Below are 12,803 nucleotides of genomic sequence, written 5' to 3' on the forward strand. Positions count from 1 at the left end.
AGGTCTAACTTAAATGATCCATCAGGTATGTTAGAGCAGGTCTGTGAGATGTTTTAGTGTATAAGTTACCTTCTGTTCGAGTGCTCTCTCCAGAGACTCCACCTTCATCTGCTCTTTCCTCAGACTTGCGTTCAGAGCCACACTCTCCGCATTCGCCCTTGAACGCACCTGAGCGATCTCCTCATTCGCCCTGCAGAAGCACAAAGCCCAACGTCACACAAACCTGAGCTACACACACCTAAACTAAACAAACACACACTTATGGACAATGGATGTTGGCTGATGGACAATGGACGTTGGGGGAATGAATAATGAATGTTGGAGGTGGATTATGAATGTTGGTGTGGATAATGAATGTTAGGGGTGAATAATGGAGTTTGGGGGGTGGATAATAAAAGTTAGGGGTGGATAATGGATGTTGGGGGGTGGATAATAAATGTTGGCGGTGGATTAGGAATGTTGGGGATGGACAAAGGATGTTAGGGGGATGGATAATGAATTTTGGGTTTTAAATACGGTTTGGTTATAGATAATAGGTGTTGGTTGATGGATAATAGGGGATGGACAATGGATGATTGGTGATGGATAATGGATGTTGGCTGATGGACAATGGATGATGGGTTATAGATAATAGGTGTTTAGTGATGGATAATAGGGGATGGATAATGGATGATTAGTGATGGATCTGATGGACAATGGATGATGCGTAATGGACAATGGGTAAGGGAGGATGGATAATGTATGTTGGGTTATAGATAATAGGTGTTTGGTGAAAGATAAAAGGGGATGGATAGTGGATGATTGGAGATGGATAATGGATGATGTGTAATGGACAATGTGTGTTGGGGGATGGATAATGGGTAATAGATGATGAATAATGGGTGATGGATAGTAAATGTTGGGTTATAGATAATAGGTGTCAGGTGATGGATGTTGGCTGATATACAATCGATGATGAGTAATGGACAATGGACATTGGCTGATGGACAATGGATGTTGGGTTATAGATAAGAGGTGTTTGGTTGTGGAAAATAGGTGATGGATAATGAATGTTAGGTGGATAATAGATTATGGGTGATGGATAATGAATAGCGGTTATAGATAATAGGTGTTGGGTGATGGATAATGAATAATGGCTAAAAGTTAATGGGTGTTGGATAATGAGGGACAGTCTTACTTGTCAAGTTTCTCCTCTGCATGCAGTTTGAGGGTATGATATCGCTGCTCCTCCTGTTTAACCCGTGCCAGATACTCCTGGGCACACTTCTTCAACACCTCCTCATTCTGTGGAAACAAAAGAGAACTATTAGCTCAATCTGTGAACAGATTAACCAGATTATAGGAGGAACAGGCAGATGTTATTTTTACATGGAAACATAATTTAGCTGCAGCTTTGTCGTTCTCACCTTCTTAAATCCCTCCAGCACGGTCTTCATGTTCTCATAGCGCCTGAAGAGGTCGGACAGTGACCGCTCCACTGAGTTGAGGTCAGCCAGGGCCTGGTCTCTCTCCAGGGTCAGCTGCTGGACACTCTTCTGGGAGCCCATAGTCTTCCTCTGCTCATCTTCTATAGGGGAAACCAAGGCATACCATACATACATTTTAAAGCAACACGTGATGTGAGTGCACTGTGCAACTTATTTTTAATCAAACTGTCCCATTAAACAAGTCGAAAACATAACCCACCGATCATCTGTGCTACAGTCTTCTCATATTCAGCCACGATTTTCCTATCCAAAGACAAAAACACACAAGCATTATTTCATTTTTCACTTGAGACCATCTACATCTATTCCTGAATGAAGGCAGTGCATTATGGGAGTTGTAGTTTTTGCTATACCTCATTTCTGTTAACTCCATCCTGCTGTCTTCGTACTTCCTCTTCCACTCGTTGGCCTCAATCTCTTTAGAGATGATCTGTGGAGACAGGAACTCCGTAACAAAGCTGGTTTCCGACATAATGTTGTACATAAACACATTAATTTATGTATTATACATTTACTAATAATAAATAAATAATAAATGTGATTTGACTGGTGATACCTCCTCTCTGATAAGGGTCAGTACAGCTGCTTTGTCCATCTCACTGAGGGGGATAGAGTCCAGACTTGGAGAAACCTTCTCCATCTTCTCACAGCCAATCAGAGCCTGGGACTTACACAGGCCCTCTGTCTGCAAACAAACACACACACTTTTACAGTTATACTGGGTTTAAGTAATATCGTATGTACAGTAGATGCATATGATAGGTAAATAATATAATTTCATTAAATAACGGAAATAATATATATTTAGATGAGTTCAATAAATAAAATATAAATGATAAAAACTTTTAATTTACAAAAGTTGTAAATTAGTTTGTACTTAGACTACAATGCTTAGCTGAACATTTATTAATTCATTTCATTTGATATTTCGTGTGGTTGTGAACTTGGTGTCACTATAATCAAATAAATAGGGTTAATAAATCTGAGTTGAAGAATATTGGTTGTTAAATTCTGTGAAACTGACATCAATAAATTCATAATTCCTGATATTTGATTATTTGCTGCACACATTTTAAAGTGTGATTTATATGACACACAACAGTTTTTAGGGGAAAACTCAACTGCACTGGACTGGATACAGCTCTGAAAAAATTAAGACAACTTCAGTTTCTAAATCAGTTTCTCTGATTTAGCTATTTATAGGTAAATGTTTAAGTAAAATGAACATTGTTGTTTTATTTGTTTGATTCTATAAACTACGGACAACATTTCTCCCAAATTCCAAATAAAAATATTGTCATTTAGAGCATTTATTTGCAAAAAAATAGAAATAGCTGAAATGACAAAAAGATGCAGAGCTTTAAGACCTTAAATAATGCAAAGAAAAGTTCACATATATAAAGTTTTTAAGAGTTTAGAAAATCAATATTTGGTGGAATAACCCTAGTTTTTAATCACAGTTTTTATGTATCTTGGCATGTTCTCCTCCACCAGTCTTACACACTGCTTTTGGATAACTTTATGCCTTTACTCCTGGTGCAAAAATTCAAGCAGTTCAGCTTGGTGGTTTTAATGGCTTGTGATCATCCATCTTCCTCTTGATTTATTCCAGAGGTTTTCAATTTGGTAAAGTCAAAGAAACTCTTATTTTTTTCCAGAGCTGTATTTGTTATTATTTATTTTTATATTATTATAAAAATAATATATATATATATATATATATATATATATATATATATATATATATACAGTGCCCTCCATAATTATTGGCACCCCTGGTTAAGATGTGTTCTTTAGCTTCTCATAAATTGAGTTTTGTTCAAAATAATATAGGACCACGATGGAAAAAAGAGTAAAATACAACCTTTAACCTTTAACACCCCTGATGTTAATACTTTGTACAACCCCCTTTTGCCAACAAAACAGCACCTAATCTTCTCCTGTAATGTTTCACAAGATGGGAGAATACAGAAAGAGGGATCTTTGACCATTCCTCTTTGCACATTCTCTCTAAATCATCCAACGACCTGGGTCCTCTCCTCTGCACTCTCCTCTTCAGCTCACCCCACAGGTTTTCAATGGGGTTGAGGTCTGGGAACTGAGATGGCCATGGGAGGAGCTTGATTCTGTGTGCGGTGAACCATTTCTGTGTAGATTTGGCCACATGTTTAGGGTCATTATCTTGCTGAAAGACCCAGTGACGACCCATCTTCAGCTTTCGGGCAGAAGCCACCAGATTTTGTTTTAAAATGTCCTGGTATTTTAGAGCATTCATGATGCCATGCACCCTAACAAGGTTCCCAGGGCCTTTAGAAGAGAAACAGGCCCACAGCATCACTGATCCCCCGCCGTATTTCACAGTGGGCATGAGGTGCTTTTCTGCATACTCAGCTCTTGTGTTACGCCAGACCCACTTAGAGCATTTGTTGCCAAAAAGCTCTATCTTTGTTTCATCTGACCAAAGCACACGGTCCCAGTTGAAGTCCCAGTACCGCTTAGCAAACTCCAAACGTTTGCGTTTATGATTGTGAGTGAGAAATGGTTTCTTCCGTGCATGCCTCCCAAACAGCTTGTTGGCATGTAGATAGCGCCTGATGGTTGTTTTGGAGACTTTGTGACCCCAAGAAGCTACCATTTGTTGCAATTCTGTAACAGTGAGCTTTGGAGAACTTTTTATTTCTCTTATCATCCTCCTCACTGTGCGTGGTGGCAAAATAAACTTGCGTCCTCGTCCAGGCTTGTTTACCACTGTTCCAGTTGTTTTAAACTTCTTAATAATTCCTCTGACAGTAGATATGGACAGGTGTAGGCGAGTAGCCATTGCCTGACTTGTGAAGGTCAACACACATCTGCCTCACTTGAATGGTATGTTCCTTTGTCTTTCCCATGTTGAAGATAAATGGCCTCTGTGTCACGTCATATTTATACCCCAGGGAAACAGGAAGTTGTGAATTACTAATTAAATGTTCCTACATACTCTGATCAACTTCGTAAACTACTGTAGAAGTGACAGAAATACTTTTATTAAATTTATTTCCTAAGAATTGTTAGGGGTGCCAATAATTGTGGAACAGGTGATTTTATGAAGAATAATTATTTCTTAGTCAGGGATTTTATTTCCCCCTTAAAATTTACTTGAGTTAAAGGTTGGACTTTACTTTTTTTTCCCATCGTGGTCCTATATTATTTTGAACAAAACTCAATTTATGAGATGCTAAAGAACACATCTTAACCAGGGGTGCCAATAATTATGGAGGGCACTGTATATATATATATATTATTTTATATATAAAAATAAATATGTAATTTTATGTTATTAATATTTAATAGTAAACTCAGTGTTTATTATGATCTCAGACTGTCCCCTTGGTTCTGACCTGGTTATTAGCTGCGGCGTGGGCCGGGTCACCCCATGTCCTTGTGCAGATTATAAGAGTTAATCTGCATTAGGTGATATGATTATGTTTCTTTGCCAATCACAGTCCAGCATTCCCAAGGAGCCGTGGCACAGCCTGACATCGGCTCATCAGTGACCACGCCCACCTCGCAGCCCCACCCACAACACAGCCCAGCCCAGTGGGGTAATACTCCCTCCCATCCAGCAATACTACACTATACTGCACCATGAATCATACACTGACCGGTACATATGAACTACTCCCAAAGCCTGGAATCACACACAGCAGTACAGAGCTACTGTTTATGTGTTTTAATTCATAGTGGATACTGATTTATTCATAGTAGATATTAAAGAGTTCATACTGATTATGTAGTGAAGAGCAAATAATTAATACTCAATAATAGATAATAAATAATAGATCCCATTTAATTCATAGTGTATACTGTATAATTAATGGTAGACACTGAAGAGTTTATAGAGTTAATAGTTCTTAGTGGATACTGAATTATAAAGTATGAATATCAAGTAATTAATAGTAGATAATGAAAAGTTTATGGCAAAAATAAAATATTTAATAGTAGTACCATATTTTGAGGATATTGGACAATGAATACGTTGCAGTAGATACTGAATAATTCATAGTAGATACTAAACACACACAGATAAATAAAAGAGTACTTACAGGAGTGCATATTTCCTTTTCACTAAAATGATCAGTTTCCCCCACTGGTAGATCTGTTAGAAATAAAAAAAAACAGATTTTTATTAAATTCTACACTTCTACACAGACAGAAAACTCACACTGAGTGTACAATTCTATACAACCACCAGGGGGAGGCAGAGGAGTAATATTCAAATACAAATGCTTAGATACTAAACTATATCCACAGTAAATGTTAAATTATTCATAGTGTGTACTGAATAATGCCTAATTCATAGTGGATACGGGTGAATATCAAACAAATCATAGTGGCTGCCGAATCATTTAATGTAAATATTGAATAATTCATAGCAGGTACTGAAAAGTTCATTGTAGAAACTAAACAGTTCATAGTTAACTTTGTATAATAAATAGTCGATAATAAACAAAATTAATAGTGTATTCTGAATAATTAATGGTAGATACTGAAGAGTTTATAGAGTTTTTTGTTGGTACTGTATGTGTTTTTAATAAAGTGGCCACAGTGAGTGTAATCACAGGGCAGGGAGTTGATTAGATTGTGTGAGTTTGTGTAGCAGTGTTAGTGGGTGAATTAAGGCCGGGTTGGTGTGTTGGGTAGACAGAGGGAGAGTGTGTGTTGGGTAGAGAGGAGCTCTGTGTTTGGAGATTGGAGCAGAATGCTGTTCAGATCGGGCCGGACCGGCCCGGCCTCATTAACAGACAGAGAGACTCAATACGCTCAGTGTTTCAGACTGAAGCTCGGTTATGAGCGCTGACGAAGCTGCCAGAGCGAAAACTCACACAAGCTTTTGTGTCCCGAGTTTTAATCTACTGTTAGAACATAGAAAACCAACGCTTGAGGACAACATATAATCTTCTTAGACAGGACACAACAGCACACAATAACTATTTAGTTTTTGACAGTATAAAAGTAAAACAAATTATTGCCATTTTTTTCCATGTAATGCTACATGTATATACATATATATATGTATATACATGTGTATATATATATATATATATATATATATATATATATATATATATATATATATATATATATATATATAAAGAGAGCTAGAGGGAGAGAAAGATTTAAAGAGAGCTATAGAAGGAGAGTTGTACAGAGAGTTAGAGGGAGATATATATATATATATATATATAAAGAAAGATATATAGAGAGAGCTAGAGATAGAGAGATAAAGGGAGAGAGAGGGAGAGAGAGATGCAGTGTTATTGATTTACTGCCCACTGCCAATTTGAGCCTTACTAAAATATTGGTGAAGTTCATTCCTATGTAGAGTGGTACAAGTTATGGGACAGCAGTATAAAAAAACATGATCATTAACTGTTTTCTCAGGGTGCAGCAGTTAAGTAAGGACGTGTTTTTCACACAGAACCATTGCTTTCACTAAAGAAACCTTTAAAGAACCTCTTGTTAAAGTTTTCTCACCGTCTGTGTTCTTCTCGTTCGGCTCTTTCTGCACCATCCCTGTGGATGCTAACTTCTCCTCATCTGTGGCGTGCTGTACCGGCAGCTCCAGAGGACTCACCGGCTCCTCCTGCACCTCCTCACCCTGCACACACACACACACACAGTTATTATTCCTTTCCATTCTATATTTTTTTGTAGATCTTTAATAATGTGTACAAACACAGTACAGCAACAGATTCAGAGCTTCTGTCTCTGACTTTACTTTATCTACAGTGTGTTTCAGCTGTAGGCGGGAGTGTGTAATAGAGTGGAGGACAGTGAGAGATAAAAACAGTGTTTAAAAACACCAGCGGCACTGCTGCTTCTGATCCACTCTCTGTACCAGCTCAACACACACTAATCAGTGCTAATCACTGGAGTGCTCACAGTAAATTACCATTCACCCAAATAATAATAATAATAATAATAATAATAATAATAATAATAGCTGCTCTGTGGTGTTTTTCTATCCTGTGGGTCCTGAGTATTTGGCAGTAGGATTCTGTGGATGGGATTAGATGAGTTGGAGTGTCAGGACTAATCATCAAACATCAGAACCCGACATCACTAATGCTTTTGTTCTTGTGGGGATGAATACAGAATTTCCAGAACAGTAGAGAATGTTGTTACTGCAGTAAAGCGAGACAAACCCCCTATTAAACAGATTTTCCAGAGATGAATCACAAACCTGATCCAAAGCCAAACCAGATCAATACAGAGAGAGAGCGAGAGAGAGAGCGAGAGAGAGAGAGAGAGCGAGAAAGAGAGGACAAAAAAGAGGAAAGAGAGAGATAGGGACAATAACAGAGAGAGAGAGAGAGAGAGAGAGAGAGACGATGAGAGAGAGGGAGGGAGAGAGGACGAAACAGAGAGATGAGAGAAAGAAAGAGACTAGGAGAGAAAGAGGACAAAATAGAGCGGGAGAGAAAGAGATAGGGACATTGACAGAGAGAGGTAGAGAGAGACGATGAAAGAGAGAGAATGAAAAACGGAGAGAGAGAAGAGAGAGCAAGAGGACAATACAGAGAGAGAGATAAGGACAATGAGAGAGGGAGAGATGAGAGAGAGAGAGAGAGAGAGAGAAAGAGAGAGGAAGAGAGAGAGGGACCTTTGCTGAGTCACTGCAGTAATATCACAGTGAGTGAATCAGCCCTTTAGAGGATCCACAGTATCTACAGAGGAATAATAGAGCCCATTTTAACACATGAAAGTCTGAACCCATCTCCATGTGTGTGTTACACTGTATTCTGTTCTGTATTTGATCCGGTTAGTTTTGGTTTCACACTGCAGTTTTTAGTGACAGAGCGACTAAGCACCTTTTCTACATCCTGTCATTCTCACCTATGTGGGCAGAGTCTCACTGTACCTCCCACTGATCGGTTTGTAGAATGTTATCAGGTGTTCTGCCTCCCTGCCCAAATGTGTCTCTATCCTTCGAGTGCAGTTTTTTCCCGCAGCAGAATGAGTGTAACAGATTCCCCTCGGATTCCTTTAATTAGTGTTTAAAAATAAGAGTTAATCTACAGTTACAATAGATACAGAATCACCAGCACTGTAATCTGTTATACTCATACTCCTGCGTGGCGCTCCTGCACATCACCAAGGAGAGACAGATTTCAGCACAACACCTCTTCTTTTGCTTCTTCTATTGTTTATTAATGGGTGACGATTGCCTGGGTGACTCTATAAACTTCCTGTAATTGATCTTAATTACCGTATTTTTCGGACTATAAGGCGCACCGTATTATAAGGCGCACGATGAGTGAACGGTCTATTTTTAGTGTTAGTCCACACACAAGGCGCACTGGATTATAAGGCGCACTAAATGAAACTTTATTTATATCAGTAACAATAACTCTGAGCAATAAATCCTTCACAATATCTGAGAAATATAACAACATCTCTGAGCAATAAATCAACAAGCACAGCAAGTACGTATTACTCCGCGACGCTCCTGACAACGGTAGCCGCAACGCTCCGACAGACCATAATATTATGTTGAAGCACAGCAAGTACGTATTACTCCGCGACGCTCCTGACAACGGTAGCCGCAACGCTCCGACAGACCATAATATTATGTTGAAGCACAGCAAGTACCGCATTACTCCGCGAGGCTTCTGACTATAATAGCGTGTTGTGCCGAATTCGGTGAATAAAACGGTTTTAAAACAGAGATAAAGATTGGATAAGTTTCATTTCTGGATGAAGTGATTTCCAGCGCTGTTTGGATATAACTGTGGATTACAGGAGACTGGATTGATGGATTCTCTTTAGTCTGGACGCGTTTTGAAGGTAGGACCTGTGGCTGAGCGCGGGTGTGTGTTCGGGGGGTGGCGGCAGTGACCGGAGGTTACCCCAGGACAAAAGGAGAGCCTTTTATTACTGGAAACATGCGCTCTGACGCAGCTCTAATTCATGAAACATACATCCTACAGTAAAAGCACAGTTCTGGAATCCGGAGAGCCAGACGGTTCGAATGGTGTATGACATGACCGCATTCGATGAAATATGGACGAACGATAAACGCAAATATGAGAGTTATGAATTATTAAAATCATAACCAAGGCATATTTCGCCCTAAATGTTTATTTTCTGAAAAGATATTCCGCTAAATAGGCTAAATAGCTCAAAAGCAGAGATTCTAAGCTTTAAAATGGTATATTGGATGTCTATATTGAACCTGTAACTGTTCATAACTATTCAGAAACACAGTCAGTTATGAAATATTAAATATTTCTGGCCCGCCGGTGGGCCAGCGCGTGTTAAGAGGTTAACTTTACTTAGAAGTGGGCGCTAATAAGAAACAGTTTGTGCTATTACCCCAGAACGGGTGGAAAGGAAAGTTTACCGGCACCTTGTTCTGGCCACGGAGCTACAGTGGAAACTAGCTACCCTGAACCACAGCCGAGAGGCAGTACGGCAGTCAAAGGTAACCGCGCGCTAGCCCAAGAGGGGGATCTTTTTCTGGCGTGGGTGAGGAATTCTGCACAACAGAGCGCCGTGTACCACATAAAAATCGAGGTCAGTAAACACAAGCAAAATCCATACACAAGGCGCACTGCATTATAAGGCGCAATGACGATTTTTGGGAAAAAATAAGTATTTTAAGTGCGCCTTATAGCCCGAAAAATACGGTAAGTCAGAACCATCCAATACATACAGTGTTTCACACTATAAACCAACCGTGGATCAGTAGATCCGAAACAAGACATCTGTCAAATGGATCTCACCTGGCTGCAGACGTCCTGCACTAATGACTTGTTCTCATACTTCTTCACTTTACAGGTGTTCCTGTAGAGAGACAGACAGACGGACAGAGAGACAGACAGACAGACAGTTAGTATCAGTGTCTGGAACCAGAAACTTGACCTCAGTGTCAGGTCATTTGAGCAGAGTGACTCAGCACAGTGAGTTTAGATCAGATATCTGAGAGAGGCTCTGATCCACTGTGGTGAAAATAAAGCATGTTCTACTCTGTTCTCGCTGATGATCAATACATTGCTTCACTACCAATTTGCATAAAGTGTCAACACATGTGCTGGCACATCTTGATGTTTCTATTAATATCAGTGTGATAATACAGCACTGTCTCTAACATCCTTTGCAGTTAGTGCCCATTAGTTGGTTTTAGGCTATGTCTTGTCTATGTGAACATTCAAACGCTAATCAATTGATTTTAGGCGTAAAATACGTGATATGATTATATTCCTTCTATTCGGTTGTCCCCTTGTTTCTGCCATTCATTTGTGTAGAATGTGTAAGACTAACACATCTCATGAAGGAAAGAGAATAATAACCCACTAACTGGATACCCCCACCCCCTCATCTTTCAGCCCATACAGTGCATAGGCTGCATGACAACACATCTGAAAATGTTAATGTTGTATTGTCAATCAAGCTGAAAGATGATTAGAAAACGGTAATCAGCCCCATAAACACTGATCATCTCTAGTAAATTTCACATAAAATATACACTACTGAAAAAATTATATTAAAAAACCTGAAAAAACATAACGTTAAATAAAGACACAGAGAACTCTGTAACTTTTAAAAGTAAAAGTCTTTTCTTTAGAGAAATTACAGATGAAGCCATGAGTACGGTGCGTACTGTTTCCTACATCTTCAAAAGACTGGAGGAAACTGGAGAAAACTGCTACAGGAAGATGTCTGGCTGACCCACATGGAAACAACAGCTTTAGCCTTTAGCTCAGATTAACATGATTAAGGACTAAGTCTCAGTTTCAGCAGAGAAGAGAAGAATTAGGTCTGAAGGGTGAAAAATGCAGTAATAAAGTCATTGATAAGATTTCTTTCTCTATTATAGGCAGTGAATGGTACCACCAGCATGATTCTGAATCTGCTGGTCTAATATCATAACACAGCTTCAGTTTTTGTTCACTATTAGCGTGTTAGCATGTATGCTAAATCTCCCTCTGTACAGTGTTTGTAGCCTCACTGTGTCTCTGAGCGATGCTGTAAACCTCACTGTAAGTTGAGACGGAGGGCAGTGGAGTGCAGGCCTGACCCTCACTGACTTTAATACTGTACAAAAATCAATAAACAGCCTGCAGAACACAAAGGACAATCAATTCCTATCAGACTAATCAATAACTCCTGACCTCAACTCCAAAATATCAAACAGAGAGGGGAACATGGCCTAATTACCCATAGGGTTGTCACGATATCAAAATTTTGACTTCGATACCGATACCAACTGTAGTATCACGATTCTCGATACCAAAACGATACTTGGAAGAAAAAAAAAACAATAAAAATATCTGAACATAAAATGTTTATTTTTGACTGAACTGGATTGAACACTGAACAATAGGTGCAAACGTTTTTGTTCTAAAATGAAACAACACTTCCTAAAAACTAAAACTAAAACCAGAGGTAATGGTAGCCTGATTATGTGAACCTGACGGGCGGGCAGAAGTTAAGTTCTGAATAAGAAAAATAAAGAGACAGAAGAACATTACAATGTTATGTTCATTTTAACACTCACTGCTCCGTTTTATTAATCAACCGTTTACCGTTTTTAATAAGCAGTCGCTAGTAAATCTTAGTAAAGCTACAGACAGAGTGTATCTTGACTAACTCCACTAACCTGTCGACTTCTCAGCTCTTTGTAGAGATCTGGGTGCTTGTCTGCTATTATGTTAAATAACACTGTAACATAGAAGCATAGAACTATTATTTAATTTAAATGATTTTTAAGAACAGCTAAACACAGTGCTGCAGGTCAAACGCGGAGGCGTTCACGTGCGAGAGAGAGAGAAACAGAGAGAGTGAGAGTGAGAGAGATTTGCGTGTTCTAGTCCCACACATAAGTCTGCAGCTCCCTCAGTGTTTTCTGTCGTATTTTGCGGCTAGCGCGAGCGCTTACAACTAACACCGCCACGAGGTGCCGCCGCGCTTGTGCCGAATCCGCTACTGAATCCGACTCCCGCTTCGCGGACAGAATCGGCACAACACCCCCCGCTGTACAACTGCGGGAGTGAAAACAGCGCTAATAAATAAAGTAGTTTAGTTTCATTTTCAGTTTTCGTTATTTTCGTTATTTTATTTAAAAATAAAAATATAAATAAAAAACAGATGCCTACATCTCAGACTATTTTCCCACACTTCACTCCTCGCGCCCGTTTTGTCCACAAGCAGGGGCGTAGCAGCAAATTCTGGGCCCTGTACACCCTCTATGTTAATGGGCCCCTATCCATGCCAGTAAACAAAGGAAAGTGAGCGAAAAAAAAATCAGGATTTTCATGGGCCCCTCTCCCTACT

The 12,803-nt window shown here is 39.3% G+C and overlaps 1 protein-coding gene across 3 annotated transcripts in view; it reads right to left on the bottom strand.

Moving 5' to 3' along the window:
- tacc1 (transforming, acidic coiled-coil containing protein 1) overlaps positions 1–12,803 on the bottom strand; it is a 49,049-nt gene that overhangs the window by 2,740 nt on the left and 33,506 nt on the right. For all 3 annotated transcript variants that reach the window (XM_022681172.2, XM_022681171.2, XM_007254951.4), the window contains 9 exons: positions 10,253–10,313; positions 7,002–7,125; positions 5,570–5,622; positions 2,044–2,172; positions 1,841–1,917; positions 1,687–1,730; positions 1,407–1,567; positions 1,178–1,284; positions 70–190 (listed from right to left, as the gene is read on the bottom strand). In XM_022681172.2, the coding sequence (XP_022536893.2) occupies positions 70–190; positions 1,178–1,284; positions 1,407–1,567; positions 1,687–1,730; positions 1,841–1,917; positions 2,044–2,172; positions 5,570–5,622; positions 7,002–7,125; positions 10,253–10,313 (877 nt within the window). The remainder of the gene's footprint in view (positions 1–69; positions 191–1,177; positions 1,285–1,406; positions 1,568–1,686; positions 1,731–1,840; positions 1,918–2,043; positions 2,173–5,569; positions 5,623–7,001; positions 7,126–10,252; positions 10,314–12,803) is intronic.

The sequence above is a fragment of the Astyanax mexicanus genome, chromosome 20 (assembly GCF_023375975.1).
Source record: "Astyanax mexicanus isolate ESR-SI-001 chromosome 20, AstMex3_surface, whole genome shotgun sequence".
Classification (NCBI taxonomy): Eukaryota; Metazoa; Chordata; class Actinopteri; order Characiformes; family Acestrorhamphidae; genus Astyanax; species Astyanax mexicanus.